Here is a 22,430-nt window from a genome sequence, read left to right as displayed (position 1 = left end):
TCATTGGCCGCTGATGGAGTGGGGTGTGACATCAGTATATCTTTACTGTGTGTATCATTGAAACAGAACAAGGTCACCAAAATAGTACAAAAAATACAAAAAAGTACAAAAAAATCACTATCTGGGGAGAGTTTCCATGTTCTTCTCATGTCTCCGTGGGTAAACCAGTCCAAAAACATGGAGATCAGGTAAACTCTATACTGTAGATTGTATAATATAAAATTGTCCTTGTGTGTGTGCCCAGATATGGATTGTGCAATGCAATGCTCCAGGTGGGTGGTTGTTTCCGGTTAAGAGAATGCTGTGCATGATTGGCTATTGACTGGTGTGTGTGGATGATTGCTGAGTGTAACTAGTTGTGTGTAAAACGTCTTTGGGTCTAGAAAGTCTTACTATATAATTTTAACCCTATTTTGTGCAGCTTGCTATGTTGGGGTGGACACAGGCATAATAAACATAGATCAAAAAAAGGGATTAAGCTGAGAAAAAAAATATTTCTGAGTAATTATAAAGTCTTGAGGTAATACATAGCCATGTGTGTGTGGGTGTCCAGATATGCATTGTCACTCTGTACTGGGTACACTCCTCTGCTTCAATACTCCAGGTGGACAGTTGTTTTCGGTTGAGAGTATGCTGTGCATGATTGGCTGCTGTGTGTGTCACTGGTGGGTGTTTGGATTAGTGCTGAGTGTAAGTAGTTGTGTGTAAAACATCTTTGGGTCTAGAAAGTCTTGGTATATAATTTTGACCCTGTTTTGTGCAGCTTGCTAAATTGGCGTGGACACATCCATAATGAACATAGATTAAGCTGAGAAAACACGATTTCTGTGGAGTCATAAAGACTTAGGAGGTAATACATAGTCATTTTAAGCCATTTAAGTCAATTTTAAAACTCCTAAATGTGTTGATTAAACAGTTTCAACTATTTAATGTTCACTAGAAACATTCTAAAAACACCAAAAACTCTTATTACAACAGATATATTGCTTGTATAACATACCTGTCAAGTCTCCCGTTTTGGCCGGGAAACTACCGTATTTTACTCCTCTTTCCCGCCGTCCTCCCGTATTAGTATTTTCCCGTAAATTTCCCGTATTTTATTAAAATAAAAAAATATATATTATTGAGGATACAGGGCACTGACCGCTCTGTGTCTCTTAACCAATCGTGGAGCCGGTTCAAGGAGAAAGTCCCGCCTTTCAGGAGAAACAGCCAATCAGCTTGCAAGGAGGGTTAGTGTGGGGAAGCCCCGCCCTCCTCGCTGTGAGTTCAGGCAGCTAGTTGGAGCTGCTGATGTTAAAACATACATGCAGCGATTTTTCTAAAAGAAAGGTAACGGTAGTCTAATCATGGAAACTGTGATGAGATTTTTCTGATAGCTGCTTAAAAATACTCCGAAATAAAACACACAGATTAAACCTTTTAAAATAAAAAAAATTACAGCTTGTGACTCAGTTTAACTAGAAATGTGGAGAGGACCGACATTAACTGAACTGATCAGGGGTGGAGTGATCAAAAGGAAGAAGTATTAATTAAAAATTATTGTGTAGGCCCCTTAGGACTAATTTTTACTGATGGAATATATCTGGTCCATGTCCTTTTAGTAAAAGCTCATAATATCATTTTTAGGTCACCAACAGTAATTTTGCAGAATTTGTGCACTCTTTGTTCAATTTTAAATCCATTAAATAAATAAAAAATATATCATATAAAAGAGTGCATTTATGCCAAAAAAGACATGAAATCTTAAATAAAAAAAAAGATATAGAAAAGGGTTTTTAATTTGGCTGTATTAAAAGAATGACATATGTAGGAATGTCCACAACATGTTCAGATTCTGATAATCTATTTGTAGTGTGTAAGTGGTTCACATGTGGTTATTTTAGATTTTTTGTAAACCTGTTTTAAAATGTAAGAGATACTGAACCTTCGTTGGGCTGGTGGGACGACTTTAAGCGGACAGAGGAAAATATCCCTTATTTTTAAATCTAAAACTTGACAGGTATGGTATAATAGTTTTTTTTTACCACAGGAGGCCAATTCTACAGAGCCTTATTTTGGCTTTGAATGTGAGATCAGTCAGAGCTGCAGCTCTCCCTGGTGGAGAGATCTGCATGGTGCATCATGTCCACAACTCTGCAGCTTCATCATCATCAGTAAGAGGCTTTGCAGCTGTTTTCCACTGAGATACCAAACTACTCAACAGCTGCTCAATATTTTCAGCAGTTCATTTGTCACGTTTTAGTGCGTGCCAGCAATAAACCTAATGACAGATATTGGACGGTCTGCTATCACTGTTGAGCTCTGGAAGTGTGGTCTGGAAGGTTTTTCTTTTATGCCTCATCAGCTCACCGTGAATATTTCCAAAGCAGTGCTGCATGGGCTGAGCTTAAATCCCATTAACAGGTGCTGATAAGACCACCACATATATGTATATATATATATATATATATATATATATATATATATATATATACACCTAATGACCTGCATTCACTGAGCTTCTCAGAATGGGTTTACTGGTCCTAAATCACATTCCTCACTTATTTATGGTGACCCCACTAATAATAACAGATCCTAGTCTTAGATAAGCACTGTAGAAGCACCCTGGAAGCTCCATGGTGCTCCATTGGTCTATGTCTACAGAGGTTAAGTAGACTCATCTAAACATTCCTCACAAATCAAAGGGTTTAGCTGTGAGTCTACTTTTCTAAAAGGCTGTAACCCTAGAGCAGGAGTGCCAAACTCTATTACATAAAGGATCATATTTAAAAAATCCCAACAAATTTTATATAATTTTAGTCCATTGTTTATTTAAAATATGCCAAAAACTGCAATGACAAAATAAAGGCATTCGAAATAGACCATAAAATACTACATTAGCACTTCAGTTGTCCATAATCATTCTTGTATATAACAATAGACTGCAGATAGCTACAGATAAAAGTCCTCAAGATATAGATATTTATTTTAAATGTGCCTGTTTTCTTGCACTAGACACATTTTAGGCATATTTTCCTCGATGTAAATTCAGTAATCTTTGGGAGAGAGAGAGAGAGAGAGAGAGAGAGAGGAAGAGAAAGAGTGCATCCATGCTGGGTAGTTTTGGATGATTCTGCTCTGTGGGAGTAGTTGAGGATAGTACAAAAAGTCCCTAAATTTGTCGATACTTGCTTTTTTGGACATAACATAGAGGGGCCCAAAATGTCATTAAATCTACCATCAAAATTAAAGTGCAGTGGATTTTGTGAGCCCCAAAAAAAAAAAAAAAACAGTGAACATAACAAGTGATTTCATTTTTTGAATGCAGAAGCTTTGAGGGCAGAAAGGCACAGTACTAATAATAATAACCCCTAAAATAAAATGTGTTAATTAAAAAGTTTCCAATCCATAAGGATTACTAGAAACAACCTAAAGACACATAGAACTCCTATAATGAAGGATATATTCCTTGTATAATAATAATGACCTACCAAGAGCAGCACATTGTGAGCCAGGCTAATATTAATGAAATAGCAAAGTGAGTTTGCATACTGAATTTTTGTATTTTTTGTGATATGACCCTAGATGTTAATGCAATGAGGGCTCAATTTTAGCAATGTATGGTGAGCTGTGCCCCGTACACCATGTAGCATAATTAAGGGTGTGTCAGCGCTACGTTTCTATAGTAACAACGGAAAAGGACACCTTGTGCAGTTTGAAACGCGTAAAAGACATGTACTTATTCTCTTAATAAATGATGGGTGTGTTTTTGGCATAATGTTAGCGTAAACCAACAATTAGCGTGACACTTGCCGTTCCGTGTTAAGCTCAGCTAGGTAAACTAAAATGTAATTCTTAAAGAAAACATTTTCTTTTAAACTCAAATAAGAGCTGGATGTAAATCTACCCAGATTTCTCTCCTGAAAACTGTTTATTTGGGCGAGTAAAGCACTTTTGTTCATTTTTAGTAAGCTTAGATTTGCAGATTAGCACTAAGGCTAGCCATGGTTAGCGGCTAATGACGTCTGACAGCGCTACACTGAGGAACACTGAGAGTTACAGAAATTGTTCACTCGAATCAAAGAAATCGTTCATTTAAATTACAGAAATCGTTTGCTCGAATTAAAGAAATTGTTCGTTTGAATTACAGAAATCGTTTGTTTAAATAACAGAAATTGTTGAAAACGTGAGCATGAACTGCTATATCATTAACTCGATTTGATTATTTTTTTTAGCCGTGGCCCCTCCCGGGCTCCGTAGATTATGAGACAGACTGACGAATTTGGGGAAAATTAAAGGATTTTAAGTGCACTTTATAGTGCGAAAAATACAGTAATTTTTTTTTTGCCTTAGGAAAATGTAAACATGTAAAATGAGACGACCAGCTGCCTCCATAAATAAATAAAAAAAGAAGAAGAAATGGAAAAAAACTGAGAACAGCAGACAGAGGTGAACTTTAGAAATATCACTGTATCACAGTAAGGCAGGAAGGACTGCATGCTCTCTCAGGTTGACAGCTGTGATGCTCTACCGGAGACGGCAAATGCCACGGGTCCCAAACGTCCCGTGCAGCAGGTCTGCCCAGTGATCAAAGCGTCCAACTGATTCAAATAAACTCTGACTGACCTTTAGCATTTCAGTGATCACAGCCTAAATATGATGATATGCTGTATAGCAGAGACGCCCAGACCAGCTGCCACATATTCAAACACCCGGCACAGATCGGCTGCAGTGATAACTCTACTGCACTCTGCCCAACTGGTCTTTAAGACCTTGACTGGTGTTAAGTTAGAGGTTGAAGCTATAGCTTTTGTGCTGATTATTGATTATGATTATGGAGTTTAAAAGCCAGTAAAAGCATTTTGTAATTTGTTTTGTAATTACCTAACTTCAAATATAAACACATTAAAATATTTAATGTAGCGATTAATACATTTGAATTTTAACAATGTTTTTTTGTGTTTTGTATGGAAGCCCATTTCCGCCACCTGAAGAAAAAAAAGGTCCTCAACTAAGTCATAATTATGAGATACTAAGTAATAATTATGAGATAGAAAGTCATAATTATGAGATGACTTTTTATCTCATAAATATGACTTACTATCTCATAATTATGACTTTTTTATCTCATAATTATGACTTACTATCTCATAATTATGACTTTTTTATCTCATAATTATGACTTACTATCTCATAATTATGACTTACTATCTCATAATTATGACTTACTATCCCATAATTATGACTTTTCTATCTCATAATTATGACTTAGTTGAGGACGTTTTTTTTTTCTTCAGGTGGCGGAAATGGGCTTCCATAGGTTTTGAACTCAAAGTAGTGGTGAATTTTTTTTTTTGGCCTGCCACCTTCGCCCTTTCTTAGGAGGACTATTAATACTTTACTGTTTATTAATTTTTTTATTTATATATACATACAAGGGTTGGACAATGAAACTGAAACACCTGTCATTTTAGTGTGGGAGGTTTCATGGCTAAATTGGAGCAGCCTGGTGGCCAATCTTCATTAATTGCACATTGCACCAGTAAAAGCAGAGTGTGAAGGTTCAGTTAGCAGGGTAAGAGCACAGTTTTACTCAAAATATTGCAATGCACACAACATTATGGGTGACATACCAGAGTTCAAAAGAGGACAAATTGTTGGTGCACGTCTTGCTGGCGCATCTGTGACCAAGACAGCAAGTCTTTGTGATGCATCAAGAGCCACGGTATCCAGGGTAATGTCAGCATACCACCAAGAAGGACCAACCACATCTAACAGGATTAACTGTGGACGCTGTAAGAGGAAGCTGTCTGAAAGGGATGTTCGGGTGCTAACCCGGATTGTATCCAAAAAACATAAAACCACGGCTGCACAAATCACGGCAGAATTCAATGTGCACCTTAACTCTCCTGTTTCCACCAGAACTGTCCGTCGGCACAATCAATTCTTATGGTCTAAAACCAGGTGTTTCATTGTCAGTTTCATTGTCCAACCCCTGTAGATTAAATGCAGCTTCATGGATTAGTTTTGTGTCGCTTTTGCTTTGAAACTCCTAAAAGCAGTGGAAGCTGAACATGCTGACGGGTGCCTTGTTAAAAGGTAATGTTCTCTTTGACCATTAAGTGCCTCTGCTTATTACTAAACAGCACACAAGGACAATTTAGAATCAATTTAATCATTTAAATCAGTTAATGTGTTTTTTTTCTGTGTGAAGAAAAGGTTTTTTATCATATCGTCAGGCTTTTATAGGATAGAAAAGTGCAGAGGTAATTAGTCCTAATTATCAGCAGATTTATTTGGAGCTGCTGTTTGGCATACGGTTGAGGTCTCTTGACAAAACATTCATTAAGTCTTTAAAGTGATGAGAATGAATACATATTAACATTTCTATTAGCGGCAATGGAGGTTTACTTTTCTATGTATCCTATTCTGTTCTTGTACTATTCTGTTCTTGCATGCAACTAATCCTATATACAGTTGCAAGAAAAAGTAAGTTAACCCTTTGGGATTACCTGGGGATTTCTGCATAAACTGGTCATTAAATGTGTTCTGATCTTCATCTACGTCACAACAATAGACAAACACAGTCTGCTTAAACTAATACCACACAAAAATATATATGTTTGCATGGTTTTATTGAACACAGCCTGTTAAAATTCACAGTGAGGGGGGAAAAAGTATGTGAACCTTTGGATTTAATAACTGGCTGACCCTCACTTTGGCAGCAACAACCTCAACCAAACGTTTCCTGTAGTTGCAGATCAGACCTGCACAACAGTCAGGAGGAATTTTGGATCATTCCTCTTCATAAAACTGTTTCAGTTCAGCAATATTCTTGGGATATCTGGTGTGAATCGCTCTCTTGAGGTCTTGAGGCCACAGCATCTCAATTGGGTTGAGGAGGTCAGGACTCTCCAGAAGGCGTATTTTCTTCTGTTGAAGCCATTCGGTTGTTGATTTACTTCTGTGTTTTGGGTCGTTGTCCTGTTGCATCATCCATCCTCTGTTGAGCTTCAGTTGGCGGACAGATGCTCCTAAGATTTCTTGCACAATATCTTGGTAAACTTGGGAATTCATTTTTCTGTTGATGACGGAAATCTGTCCAGGCCCTGAGGCAGCAAAGCAGCCCCTAACCATGATGCCCCCTCCACCATGTTTCACAGATGGGATGAGGTTTTGATGATGATGTGCTGTGCCTTTTTTCTGCTTTTGTGTGTTTCTTCCAGTGTCTTATCTTCAGTGATCAGAAATGTGAGGTAAATGTGTACTTACTTTTGTGAGATACTGTATCTGCTCAGTGACATTGCAAAGATGCAACTAAGTGAAGTGATTTGTCTATAAAAAAGTCTATAAATGTAATTGTTTAATTACAAAAAAAGCTAAATATGCTGTGGTCGAAAAACAAGGAATATAAAAGAGTTTCACCATAAGTTTCTTTCCTACAAGAGTTTCCTCTTTGTCATGTTAATATAGTATGGATGTGGTCGTGTTTTGTTTGAACTGTTGGCTACTCTGCCTCTACAGATCTAGTGGTACTTCTTTATTCCATCTTTAACCCTAACATTCAGAGAATAAGCACAAATATGGATGAAAAGAATGCATGAAATGAGTATAGATAGAATGCTTTAACCATATCAATACCTTTACCTAAGGTTGAGCATAAATGAGCCCTGATGCTTTAGGTCTAAAGATGTGCTTTAGACCTAATTATATGTATTTTTAGTGTATTTCCACAGAACAATAGGTTATTAAGTCTAATTAACAGGGGAATACTTATCTGTGAAATATTGTATGCTGTTGTTGTTTAGTTTTTAGAGAAGTCACTAAACTAACCAATTCATGAGAACCAGAAAGAGTGCACTCAGAATCAACATGTACTGGATGTTAGTAAATGTTTAGAAGTTCCTTGAACTGTAAAATCAGGTATTTTAGATATGATAATAATATTGTCTGTCTCATTTCTCTCTCTCTCTCTCTCTTTCTTTCTTTATTGTAGTAAAACAGAGATGGCTGCCATTGAAAATGAGCTGGTAAAGGATTATCGCTTTGGGCAGCAGCAGCTGATTGAGATGTGGGGTCATGCAAGTGCTCTCGCCATCACCAAAGTAAGTTTTGCATCTGATGTCTATAGATATGAATATTGTGGCTCTAGTAAGAAAACATTCCCTAACTTTGCAGTATGCAGTATAAAGAGTTGCTGCAGATCATTCAGAAATAAAATGTCTTTTTTTTTTTTTTTTGGAAAGGCTTACGTTTAAAAGAGCTGGAATATTGTTTGGCAAAGAGTCACTACATCCAGTTCCAGTCAAATGTTTTTTCCCTATATTGTCAATCAATACCAAAGTCATCCAAACTATAAAGAAACACAAAACTAATTGTGTAGCAACTTAAAAGTGTTAAACATAACAAAATACTCTGTAAAGCATTTAGGTGGCTCTAATATGGGGCACTGTTAACTTGTGATTTCTGAGGCTGCTAACTCTGGGAAACTTACCCTGTGTAACAGAGGTATCTCTGTATGTCTTTCTTGTCTGGGCTAGTTCTGATAAGAGCCAGTTCTTGTCATAATATGGATTAGAATATCAACTCTACCATTCACAACTTTACAATTGATGCTTTCAAACACATTAAAAATGCCAAGAAATTCAAGTAATTAACTCTTGACAAGTTCAGCACAGCTGTTAACTGAAAGCCTGAATTCCAGGTGACTCTACCTCATAAATCTGACTGAGAAAATCCAGCCAAGATGTGCAAAACTGTCATCTAAGAAAGAGATGCCGCTTTAAAGATTTTGGAATATAAAACATACTCTTTACAGGTTTGTTAAACCCTTTTTTTGCTTATTAAATACAGTAAATCCATCTGTTTTTCTTCATAGTTTGGATGATGTTAGTATTAATCTGCAATTTATAGTATAGTATATCCAGCAGATAGTCACACAACTTATGAAGTTACTGTAAAATGGGTTTGAAATGATCTTAAAAAATTAAATTTGTTGCATGTATACTAAAACCCTGACCTTTTTTCGGGGTAATTTGGAATTACTTTTCTATTTCTGTTGCTTTATTCATACATCCAGCTGGCAGTGTCCTAAATCCTGCACTTAAGGGTGAAAAGAACACTTTAAAAAAGAACAGAAATGCGATTAAATCCCCCATTTAACTGGATTAGGCTTTAATAAAAAGCTAAGTGGTCCAACGAGTGGAATAATGAGTGGTTATCATAGAACGCAAACCATCCGAAAGCAGCAGGAAGCTAAGTAAGCATGAAAACTGGCTGGAGGAAGAGGAAGAACACAGCATTTACTTGAAGCATGTAGTGAACTGTGACCCCCACTCTATGCTCTAATGCTTTGAAGGTCATATGTCTAACAGACCACACAGCTCTGTTTTCTTCTCCTGGCTCAGACTTCTCTGTTTTCGTCATCTCCACTTTCGGGTCCCCGCAAGACTTAAGGCTTAAAATCCGGTCCCTGAAGGGAGCCGGAGAGAGCCTCGCTGAGCCTGTATGAAAAGATCCTGCGGCTTTGATCCGCACGCCCTCGTAGACATCTTGACAGACGCAACAGCTTCCAGGGTTCCATAAAAAGCCCCTGGTGGAATCGAGGCGCTGCCGCTGAGCGTGTTTAAGAGTTTCTGCTGTCTACGGCTGGACCACGGCCAGGCCGTCATGGGGCCTCGAGTGTGGCCAACCAGACGGGACCAGAAACCCTGGCTATTTAAGTCCAAATCAGAGCGTGGCGCTCCCGCAGTAAGCCCATCTGGATTCAGTCAGTCTGAAAGGCTCCCCATGACTTACCTGAACCCTTGTGCGATTGTTTCCTGATGGATGAGCGTGAATTTCCTTCTCCCACTTGGAGACGGTTTACTGACTGCCCCTTCGCTTCCTTTGAGGGTCCTGACCACAAGCTCCCGTCACACTTAGCGTCAACAAAGCCCTCCGCGGCCCCTGTTTGGATGCCAGAAATCGAGACTTAGAAAAACACACTGGTCAACAGCTCAGAGCCTGCGACGACGTCATCGCTGCTGTTGTTTGGAAGAACAGCTCGGTAGTCCGAATTGAACCCCTGGTCTGATTTCACAACCCAGCTATTCACCCAAAACAAACTTCATCTATCCCCCTCAGGGCTGTGCACTTGCTTTGTGAAGTGCTCCAAGGCCGGAGTCTGCGATCAGGAAGATATTAGGAAGTTCTTTTCATTGCACGGCCTGAAGGAACACTCTGTGTGTTTTGACTGCGGAATTCTCCGTACTGGAGAACGTCTGAATAAACAGTATTTAACAGACAACCAGACAAAAGGTCATCAGTTGTTGACCTGCCATCAATTTCAAGAGAGCAAATCAGCTGATAAAGATAATCTAAAAAGGGTGACCCCTGGATGCCTTCTTTTGGAGTCCTGTTGAAGTTGTACCAAGCACCTGTAACTGTGAGACTGGGAAACTCAATGGAGGACCAAGGACCTGCTGGAGGGATTTCCAGTATGTTTTCCAGCTGTCTAGGAGTACTAGGAGCTGGTGGGAATGGCTGAGGACAGGGATGACTGGGCTCCTTTGCTTACCCTATATTGACACTACAACCTAGAACAGGACTAGGCAGATAAAAAGATACTAGCAATGATGATGTAAAGAAGATTTAAAAAGATAGTCATCCTTTTTACCTACGTCAGGTGTCTCTTTACTGATGCACCAAATGTGGCAGTTGTGAGTGTTCTCCTCCAAGTGTGTTAAGCTTCAGTTGTGTTGTGTGAGTGGTAGTTTGAAATCATAGGTCTTGGAGGAACAAATAGACATTGTGACCAATAGGGGAATAATGCCATAGTATGCCATTTATTGTAATTAGGACATGGAGAGAAGGAGACAACAAAAAGATGATATTTCTGTATAAATATTTCCCTCAGGTACGCTAGCCTCAACCATATATTTTAAAATACAACCTCAAGGCAATGTCTAATGGCAATGGCAACTGGCAACATAGAACATTGACAACTGTTGAAAACTCCAGTATCTTCCAAATAGCTTCCAAAAAATGTTAATGTTTGTTTGGTCATCAAAACCCAATGTCTGTCTGACTGAAAAACATTGTCTGTTTGAAACCACGGTGTCAGGTAACCAGAATCCAACCTTTTTTTAATGCTGAAAAAGAAAATGGGCTTGACGTAAACCTACAACCTTAATAGAAGTAAATCTTTCATTTCCAACCAAAAATCAACTTTTGTCTAACGTTGGAGCTTGATGTCGAACCAACAATAGGCTTTAATGTCAACCCGAATTTCTTTTCCAACCACAATTCAACTTCTATATAACGTAAGAACTTAATTTAAAGCCAAAAGCCATCTATGTCTATTCTACACTGGGGGTTGACATCAAGCCAGTATTGGGTTTTGAGGGCAACCTGATTTTCATTTTTAACCAGAACTCAACTTCTACCTAATGTTAGAACTTGATGTGAAGCCACTGTTAATCTTTCGTGTCAACACAATTTTTAATTTCTCATTAAATTCAACTTCTATCTTACATTGAGGCTTCATATGAAGCCAACAGTGGGCTTTGAAGTCAAGCTTTTTTAGATGTTTCCTCAATGGGTTTCTTGTAGATGCTTGACCACACTGGGATGTCATTGCTATTTTTAGAAAGAGTAAGTTCTGCCATTTCTAACTTAAAGTAACGTAAGTGACGTAAAATCCGTCCGTAGGGTTCTAAGGGTTAAAAATTGATGGCGAGTCAGCTTTATGCCTTGATGTCAACTCGATTTTCAGTTTCACCCAAAAACTCAATCGCTATTCAACATCTGAGGTTGACAGCAAGCCAATGTTAGAATTTTCTCATCGACCTGAATAAACGATTTGAATTAAAATCCCAGCCTTCAGCATCTTTCTGACGTCAGCTGGCGGCATTCTTAAAGACTGTACTCGTGATTTTCCCAAGGAAAAAGAGTGTGAGCGACTTGATGGATTAAAGATGTGTTAAATCAGTACATGGAATGGTTAGGAGGGTTTTGTGTAGAGAGCTGAAAGATCTTAGTGTATTCAAACAGAAGCAGCAGCCTCAGCAAACCTGGCAGGAGAGGACTACACATTGCATTCCTCCCAGCAGCAGCAGACCTGTAAAAAGAACAGAACAAGACAGCCTCTGGCTGCTGGGCCCAATGCACCTTCTACTGCCCTTCTGTTTCCAAAGCAGAGGTGAGGGTGGAGTGGAGGTGCAGGGGCTACAGCAGGACAGAAAGACGCCAGAGGAAAAAAAAGCATTTTAAATAAACATGCGTCTGCCCGCTGAGTCCTGCTCTCCATTTCATAAACACACCCGCTGTAGGTCTGAAAACACACTGATAGATCACTCGTATCGAGAGGAATGTCTGAGGAACGGTGATTGTGAGAGCCAAAAAGAGCCAAAAATGTGAAATGCTAAAATAAAATGTTCTTAGCCCAGTATCTCAGATAGTCACCAGTGGAGCATCCTCACCAGCTGATTATTCCTAATGGAACATCCCTGTTAGCTGATTATACATCTCCCCGGTGCCATTAGCTTCATTACCGCCACGCTTCCTTACCCGCAAGGAAATCAACCACATCTTCACCCCCATTCAACTGCAGACACTGAGAATTACTGAGAATCCACGTGCTGCGAGTCACATATGAGGTAAATACATTTTTCTCAATGAACAAAAATAGTACAATAGTTAATCCTTTCCAGTGTCACCAGGGCCAAAACAATGTGAGACAAGTGCTGATTAGAAAACACAACAACAGGTTTATTGTAAACACAGATCCCAAAGGGATTGGTGTACAATGTACAACTAGTGAACAAAAGGGCAGCAACAAACAACAACATACCAGAACGTAGTGAGCCAGAAGCAGATTCAGTACACAGTAAAACAATCAGGAGTAAAGAAATAAGGCAAGAGAGTAGTCAGAGAGGGAAACAAGATCGTAACTAAAGACCAACAGCAGAACAATAGAGCCAGACAAGAGAGAAATAGAGACAAAAAGCAGAAAAGGATTGGTAACAATAAGGCATGAAAGCAAGAAAAAACATGTCGTTACAGAGCTAGAAAATTAGATAATACTCGACAGAAAACAGAGGAAATAAAAGGACTATTTATGCTGATACAAACAGGTGTGGGAAATAAGCAATCAGAAGGTGGGCGAGGCTGAATGCTGCAGAGCCACTTGGTGTTCAGTTGAGTCATTGTAGTGCATGGACTGAGAATGCTGGGAAATGGAGTCTTTAGGAGAACAATTGTCCTGAATGGGCAGGCTGGCAATGACTTCAACAAGTAAAGGTCAGCTAATCAAAAAGATTTTAAAAACACTGAAAGTATCATCCATTGTAGTGTCAAAGAACATTAAAACATTATGATTAAACTGGTTCTCATCAGGATTTTTCTTTTCTTTTTACATTGTAAATATAATAATATTGAAGCAATCTAGACTTTGAAGGACCACATAATGAATCATGTAGTGAACTTATGTTGCTTAAGTTTTAAACCAACCAAAATACTCTGTGAAACGTTTAGGTGTTTTTTTCTGGGGTGTTGTTTGTTAATCTGCAGTTTCTGGGGCTGGTAACTCTGATGAACTTATCCTGTGCAACAGAGAAAACTCTTAGTCTTCCTTTCCTGGGGAGATCCTGATGAGAGCCAGTTTTATCATAATGCTTTTAATGTTCTTTGAAACTGCACTTGAGGATACAAAGGCATCTACAAGAAACCCACCTAAGAAAGTGAGATCTCCTTTCCCCTGATGCTCTCCATGTACTTTGTCAAAGTAATAATAAGCCATGTAATGAACTATCATCAATATTCTTATGCTTTCAACTCATATACACTCTAATCTAACGATCTAATTTTTGAAAAGGTGTGAATATATTTAAAGTCTATACATTCAAAAATAAGTAAAAAAAAAAAAAAAAGCTTGGTAAAATTTTGACCAAAACATGATCAGTTCCAAGACAATATAACAATTCTGCTTCCTTTTACATTTTAAGTGATTATATTTTTGAGCAGACGTATGGTTTCTGGAGTAAAAGAGCTCATGGCTCATGTGTCTGTCTGATATAATTACTGTGTTATAAGACCTGAAAAGAGGAACTGACAAAAAAAACGAAAAGAAAAAGAACAAACTAAAACAGCCTAGGGTTCAAAGGGTTACGGTGTGCTAACTTTTGACTGGTACTATACAATTGTATACACATTTAAACATTTTCCCTCATAATCTCAGTCAGACACATTGAGTAAATAAACAGTAAATGTGAGGATTAGGGTGTACAGACATGTGTCTCTGTAGAGGATATGACTTATTTACACTTATAACAGAAGTTATACATGGAATTTGACTCCTCTCCCCTTGCGGAAGCTGTTCAGTAGGTATTTGTTAGCAGCAGTCACTCAGAGAAGACAGTCAGTCTGTTTGAGTGTGAGGAACAGGCTGGGGTTGGGGCTGTCACAGGTTGGATTTCAGTAAATTTGACACGAGGGATTTTTCAGCGGAGGTTCAGGCAGAGAGAGCGGAGAGCCGGGGAGGAAAATATGAACAGTGATGGCCGCTCGCTCTGCCCAGTTTAGACAGTGGGATATTTAAAGTCCCGTAGTATTGACTCCTCTTTGTTTTCCACTGGTTACATCTGTTACAGTGTGGTTGGAATGGGTTTAAGCTATAGATACCATGTCATCTCTCCCTTTTGTCCCAGATGTGCTATTGATAGGACGGACAGTGACAAAGCGCCTGGCTTCTCTCTCTCTCTCTCTCTCTCTCTCTCTCTCTCTCTCTCTCTGCAGGCCTATCCTCTGAGCTCCCTGACTAAGAAACAGCCCACAGTGCTGGTTATTTGTGGCCCGGACCAGAATGGCTCCATTGGGCTGGTGTGCGCTCGTCACCTGCGCATATTTGTGAGTATTGAATGACCACCATGACCCACCATGACACAGTGAGACACAAAAGAACAGTGGGTCAGAGTGCTCTGCAGCAGCATAGGAAAATACTGCTCATCATTACAGTCACATTATAAGGGTCATTATGTAATATAATACTGTGCCTTCCCGTTCAAATTTTTACTCTATTTATCATATTTAATAGACTTATTACTACACACAATGTTTTGCCAGCCTAATCATTTTATTTGTCACTTTTTTATGTGGTTGACATAGAGTTGCAAATTTTGTGATTTTTTTTTGTGAGTTTATGGTGACCTCCTGTGTTTTGCTTCAAGGATACGTAATCATTTAAAAACATTATTTTAATTACCTTGGTATTTTACCACGTAAGGGTGGAAAGTTTAAGCTTTAAACCTCAAGCTAACTATTGAAACCATTTTAAATCCTGTTTACTTCCTGTATTTACTATTTAAAAGTAGACTTATAATTAATATAATGTGACAACAAAATGAACTACTTTACACTATCAACTATGACGTATTACTTCTGATTGCTTGAGTCTCTGTAGGTATCGTGTAGGTATCGTATAGGTATCGGTATGGGTATCTGTGTAGGAATCGGTGTAGGTAATACATAATAATAATACTTTATTTTTATATAGCGCTTTTCTAAAACCCAAAGACGCTTACAATTATTGGTACAAAGATACAGATATACAATACACAGACAATACAGGTACAACATTTACAGTGGAGCTCCAACTCAGCAGTACTATAGTATGTGAGATCAAACATAATGTTAAGCAGAAGAGAGACCATAAGCAAGAGAGAATAGATGAGTTTTAAGACTTGATTTAAATATGGGAAGAGTGGGAGATAGCTTAACTGCAGTTGGAAGAGAATTCCATAGTCGGGGAGCGATCCTGGAGAAAGCCCGATCACCGAAACTACGACGATTGGATGACGGGACATTTAGAAGCCCAGCAGTAGAGGATCTGAGAGAGCGGGAAGGTTTGTAGGGATGAAGAAGGTCAGAGAGATAGGGAGGTGCCAGGTTATTTAAGGCTTTATAGGTAAGTAGGAGAATCTTAAAGTGAATCCGGTGTTTAACAGGAAGCCAGTGAAGATCTTGAAGAACAGGTGTGATGTGATCGTGAGTGCGAGTGTAGGTGAGCAACCGAGCAGCAGAGTTTTGAATCATTTGAAGTTTGTGGACAGAAGAAGAGGTAATGCCAGCCAATAGTGCGTTGCAGTAGTCTACCCTGCTGGAGATGAATGCGTGAATGAGGAGCTCAGCAGCTGATTGAGAGAGGGACCGTCTAATCTTAGCTATGTTACGCAGATGGAAGAAGGCTGTTTTTACAACAGTGCTTACATGTGCTGTGAATGAAAGAGTGGAGTCGAGGACGACACCCAAATTTCGAATTTTCAAATTTTAGGTATCAGTATAGTTACCTTAAAGGTAACAGTATAGGTATCGGTGTTGAGGTAGATATCGTATAGGTATCGGTATGGGTATCTGTGTAGGAATCGGTGTAGGTATCAGTATAGTTACCATAAAGAGAACAGTGTAGGTATCGGTGTTGAGGTAGATATTGTATAGGTATCGGTATGGGTATCCGTGTAGGTATCTGTATAGGTATCGTATAGGTATCAATGTAGGCATCGGTGTAGGTACTGGCATACATATTGAATAGGTATTGGTGTAGGCATCGGTGTAGGTATTGTTATAGGTATAGGTAGCGGCATAGGCATCGTTGTAGGAATCGGTGTAGGTATCAGTATAGGTATCGATGTAGGTATCAGTGTAGGTATCGGTATAGGTATTGCTGTAGGTATTGTATAGGTGTAGGTATCGGTATAGTTATTGGTGTAGGTATCTGTATAGGTATCAGAATAAGTATTGTGTAGATATCGTATAGGTATTAATGTAGGTATCTATAAAGGTATCTGTGTAGGTATCAGTGTAGGTATCTGTGTAGGTATCAGTATAGTTACCGTGAAGGTAACAGTGTAGGTATCAGTGTAGTTATCTGTGTAGGTATCAGTGTAGGTATCAGTGTAGGTATAAGTGTAGGTATCAGTGTAGGTATCAGTGTAGGTATCTGTGTAGGTATCAGTGTAGGTATCTGTGTAGGTATCGGCATAGGTACTAGTGTGGGTATCAGTATAGGCATCGATGTAGGTATCGTATAGGTATCGGCGTAGGTATCTGTGTAGGTATCAGTGTAGGTATCTGTGTAGGTATCTGTGTAGGTATTAGTGTAGGTATCTGTGTAGGTATCTGTGTAGGTATCAGTATAGTTACCGTGAAGGTAACAATGTAGGTATCAGTTTAGGTTTCTGTGTAGGCATCAGTGTAGGTATTGGTATAAGTAACGGCATAGGTATTGGCGTACGTATCAGTGTAGGTATCTGTGTAGGTATCGGTATAGGTATCAGTGTAGGTATCTGTGTAGGTATCGGTATAGGTATCGGCATAGGTATCTGTGTAGGTATCATTATAGGTATCGACGTAGGTATCGGTATAGGCATCGGCATAGGTATCAGTATAGGTATCTGTGTAGGTATTGGCGTAGGTATCTGTGTAGGTATTGTTGAGAACAAAAAAATATGTACTTACACAGATTATCGGTTGGAGAAAAATGATACCAATGCATCCCTAATTGTGATGTCACTGACACCAAAGAATACTTTCTTAAACAGACGGGGTTATCCCAAGGTGACGAGGGGGGGGGGGGGGGGGTGCATGAAATTCCTGGATACGTCCAAATAGCTTGATTTTTGTATGAGAAAATATAAATGAAACGTTAAAATGAGTAAACACACAGTGTTTGTATAAACTTTAAAGAACTTTGCTGTGGACTATTAAGAAGACCTTTGGCCTCTATTCCGCACAAATCCTACTTTAAAAAGGACGGGATTTGTGCTTTAGAATATAATGTTTCTATGTAACTTCCCCACATGTGTTAGAGATGATAAATTTATGGAGTATCAGTATTCAGCTATTGGAAACATATTGACACGATCTGCTAAAGTGATCATTTAGCTATTTCTGAGGGACTGTGGTTTGGCTGGAGACTCAAGAGAGCGGTCAGTTTTATATTATAGCATTCTGGGAATGCATACAACAATTTTACATCCTCTTATCCAACGAATAATAGTTTTTTTTGTTGTTGTTGTTTCAGGGTTGTTCTCTTTCTTTATTTCTCTCTTTCTCTCTCTCTATCTCTTTCTCTCTCTCTTTCTCTCAGTGTTAGTCAGTGCCATCTAAAATCACATGACATACTTCTGCTCTGCTCTAAACACTGGGGCTAAATGGTACTCCAGATAATTAGAGAGGCTAAAACCACAGTGTTCATAAAACAGTAGATTAAAAGCACCCAGAAGACTAACCTGTGGTGGAGTTATTACATCCCATAATTCCTGCAGTATGGCTGCAGCATTGCTGGGATTCCACTAACTCAGTAGCTTTATGCATTATGTTTACAGACATGTATATAGACATACAGTACCAGTCAAAAGCTTGGACAAAGCATAAGTTTACTTATTTATTTTTTCTACATTGTAAATTATCGCTAAAGTCATCCAGACTATGAAGGAACACATAAGGAATCATGCAGTAAAATACTTTGTTAAGCATTTAGGCATTTTTTTCTCTTATTTTATTTGTTAACTTGTTGTTCCTGAGGCTGATAACACTGATGAACTTGTCCTATGCAACAGAGGGAACTCTTGGTCTTTTTTTCCACGAGGAGAGCAGTCCTGATGAGAGCCAGTTTCATCACACCATTTTTAAGGGTCATTGTGAGTTCTTGAAATTTGCCAAGATTAACTTTTTTACTTCTTGCCATAATATGGATTAAAACATACTGTATGTTTAAATAATGAAAAAATATATAAAATTCAAGTGTCTCCAAACTTTTAACTGGTACTGTGTGCACAAATGTAGACGATTCAATACCTGGTTTGGTGGTAAAATGTGGGTTTATAGTTAAAGATAAACTGTTGTATTTGATTTGTTATTAAACCTTTGTTTTTAAAAATGCCACCACAAAGTACATTTGTACTGGTGTTATAAACAATGACATGCAAAAAGTCATGGGATAGCAGTGTAGACTGTGTAGACAATCTTCTAGACTGTCCAACATGCTCATGGCAAGACAGCTTCAATGAGTTTGAGGGCTAATGATAATGATTGTGAACGGCAGCATCTGGCTACAGTTGTCTATGCAAACAAACAGGTGCTTCTGGCAGTAATCACATCCATATTCATTAAAGGAGGCTCTACAGAAGTATCCCGCATGTCGTCACAATGCCTGTTAGATTTTATGGAACATGGCAAAAGTGATGGGACACAATACTCACTTCACCTCTTGATCTATGCTAACTCCCAATCTATGTTTACTTAGTAACGCTAATCTGACCCTTTTTTCAGTAACGAGTAATCTAACGCGTTACTATTTCCAATCCAGTAATCAGATTAAAGTTACTTATCCAAGTCACTGTGCGTTCCTCTCCCTCTCTCTCCACCTCACACACTCACACACACAGCGACCCCCCTCTCTCCCCACCTCACACACAAACACACACAGACACTGCTTTATATTTTTTATAAAAACAATTATTTATGTTAAATAATTCAAGAGAAGTGGTCTTTTATTTTTGTAAAAACTTCTGTTTTCAGGAAATAGTTCAACTTTAAATGTGAGATACATTGTTGCTTTTAAAAATACATTTTCCAATAAAGGGAGTATAGGCAAAACTGGTTATAATTTTTATACTAAGGCGGAGGAAGGTGGTGTCTGCAGCTGCTGAAAGTAACTTGTAAAGTAACTTAGTTACTTTTAAAATCAAGTAATCCATAAAGTAACTTTTTTAAAGTAACTATACCATCACTGCTCCCAAGTCACATGGCCAAGCACAAGAGACAATAACTTTAACACTACTTACTACAAGTGTAAGAACATAACTGGATAGGTAGTTCCTCCCTTCAGCACCAGTGTTTCTATGGGATCCAGTGTTGAAAAACCATCTCACATCTCATATCTCACGCTCAAGATTCTCATTTCATTTTATCAATAGTAGAGAAGTAAATGAATAGGCTAATGGTGTGTCATGATTTGTGGGCTCGCATTCCTCAGAGTCTTCTAGCTCATCAACAGCAGAAACTAAATAGTGCAGTGAAGACAAAGTGTGTTTATGGAGTTTCAGCGTCTGCCGTTCGCTTCACGTGTGGTCAAACGTGTCTGCTTTTCCAGTTTTCTCTCGTTTTTCTCTGAGTAGCTGACGAGGCCCAGAGGAGCTTGACTACTGTAGATTTAGAGACTCCATAGCTCCGAGCCCTACAGCTAATCCATATTCTGTTTCCTGCTCTTTTTTTCTTTCAGGAGTACGAACCCACTATCTTTTATCCAAAGCGCTCTTCCCACAGCTTACATCAGGACTTCACCGTCCAGTGCGAGAAGATGGACATTCCCTTCCTCTCTTATCTTCCGACTGAGGTGGGTGTTTTCCTGCCACGAGAGACTCAGGAGATAAACTGACGGCAATTCTGTCTAAACCTCGTTCGTTCTGCTCTGATCTCACTGTTCAGGTGCAGCTCATAAACGATGCCTATAATCTGGTGATTGACGCTATCCTGGGCCCAGAAACGGACCTGAAGGATGTGAAGGAGCCCTATTCTGGAATTTTGGTCACTCTGAAACAGGTGAAGATACCCATCGCCAGTGTGGACATGCCTTCAGGTAACTTCTCTTTCTGTTCTTTTGGAAAAGTATTTTAAAGTGAGTGGCTGATTTTTGTGATGTTCAGCGTTTTATTGTTTCTGTGGTTTCTGTGGTATAAAATGTGTTTATGTGGTTTCCAGTGTTTCTGTAATATATGGAAATTAATTTGGTTTCTAGGATTTCTGCGCTATCCAGTGTGTTTATGTGGTATCCAATGTATTTATGTGGCGTCCAGATTGTTTAACGAGCACAGTGTTTCTGTGGTATACAGTGTGTTTCTGTGGTGTCCAGTGTGTTTATGTGGTATCCTGTGTGTTTTTGTGGTATCAAGTTTGTTTCTGGGGTATCCAGTGTGTTTGTGTGGTATCCAGTGTTTCTGTGACATCCAGAGTGTTTACAGAACCCAGTGTTTCTGTGGTATCCAGTGTGTTTCTGTGATATTTAGTGTGTTTATGTGTTATCCAGTGTGTTTCTGTGGTATGCAGTGTTTCTGTGATATGAGGGGTTTCTGTGGTATCCTGTATGTTTCTGGGGTATCCAGTGTGTTCCTGTGGTATCCAGTGTTTCTCTGGTATCCAGTGTGTTTTTGTGGTATGCTGTGTGTTTCTGTGGTATCCTGTGTGTTTATGTGGTTTCCAGTGTTTCTGTAGTATATATTATTTTTTTTTGTTTCTAGGATTTCTGTGGCAACCAGTATGTCTCTTTTTGTATCCAGATTTCTGTTGTATATTGTATTTGTCATATTAGTGTTTTTGTAGTATCCAATGTAATTATGTGGCTTCCAGAGTGTTTAGAGAACCTAGTGTTTTTATGGTATTCCGTGTGTTTCTGTGGTATACAGTGTGTTTCTGTGGTATAAAGTGTGTTTCTGTGGTATCCTGTGTGTTTCTGTGGTATACAGTGAGTTTCTGTGGTATCCTGTGTGTTTCTGTGATATACAGTGTGTTTCTGTGGTATATAGTGTGTTTCTGTGGTATACAGTGTGTTTCTGTGGTATACAGTGTGTTTCTGGGGTATCCTGCGTGTTTCCGTGGTATCCAGTGTGTTTCTGTGGTATCCAGTGTGTTTCTGTGGTATCCTGTGTGTTTCTGTGGTATACAGTGTGTTTATGTGGTATACAGTGTGTTTCTGTGGTATACAGTGTGTTTCTGGGGTATCCTGCGTGTTTCCGTGGTATCCAGTGTGTTTCTGTGGTATCCAGTGTGTTTCTGTGGTATCCTGTGTGTTTCTGTGGTATACAGTGTGTTTATGTGGTATACAGTGTGTTTCTGTGGTATAAAGTGTGTTTATGTGGTATCCAGTGTGTTTCTGTGGTATCCTGTGTGTTTCTGTGGTATACAGTGTGTTTCTGTGGTATCCAGTGTGTTTCTGTGGTATAAAGTGTGTTTATGTGGTATCCAGTGTGTTTCTGTGGTATCCTGTGTGTTTCTGTGGTATACAGTGTGTTTCTGTGGTATCCAGTGTGTTTCTGTGGTATCCTGTGTGTTTCTGTGGTATCCAGTGTGTTTCTGTGGTATCCTGTGTGTTTCTGTGGTATCCAGTGTGTTTCTGTGGTATCCTGTGTGTTTCTGTGGTATACAGTGTGTTTCTGTGGTATACAGTGTGTTTCTGTGGTATTCAGTGTTTTGCTGTGGTATCCAGTGTGTTTCTGTGGTATCCTGTGTGTTTCTGTGGTATACAGTATGTTTCTGTGGTATTCAGTGTTTTGCTGTGGTATCCAGTGAGTATCTTTGGTATCCATTGTTCCGAGGGTATCAGTGTTTCTGTGGTATCCTGTATGTTTCTGTGGTATCCAGTGAATTTCTGTGGTATCCTGTGTGTTTCTGTGGTATCCAGTGTGTTTATGTGG

At 39.0% G+C, this 22,430-nt stretch overlaps 1 protein-coding gene across 1 annotated transcript in view; it reads left to right on the top strand.

Annotated features, from left to right (window-relative positions):
* The window catches only part of yjefn3 (YjeF N-terminal domain containing 3), a 76,112-nt gene that overhangs the window by 52,265 nt on the left and 1,417 nt on the right, over window positions 1-22,430 (top strand). The window contains exons 2-5 of the mRNA XM_007252626.4: window positions 7,979-8,087; window positions 14,758-14,868; window positions 20,243-20,356; window positions 20,449-20,599. Of these exons, the coding sequence (XP_007252688.1) occupies window positions 7,979-8,087; window positions 14,758-14,868; window positions 20,243-20,356; window positions 20,449-20,599 (485 nt within the window). The remainder of the gene's footprint in view (window positions 1-7,978; window positions 8,088-14,757; window positions 14,869-20,242; window positions 20,357-20,448; window positions 20,600-22,430) is intronic.

The sequence above is a fragment of the Astyanax mexicanus genome, chromosome 16, assembly GCF_023375975.1.
Source record: "Astyanax mexicanus isolate ESR-SI-001 chromosome 16, AstMex3_surface, whole genome shotgun sequence".
NCBI classification, from domain to species: Eukaryota; Metazoa; Chordata; class Actinopteri; order Characiformes; family Acestrorhamphidae; genus Astyanax; species Astyanax mexicanus.
Note: the sequence above shows the minus strand (reverse complement) of the source record. Positions and strands in the feature narration are given on the sequence as shown.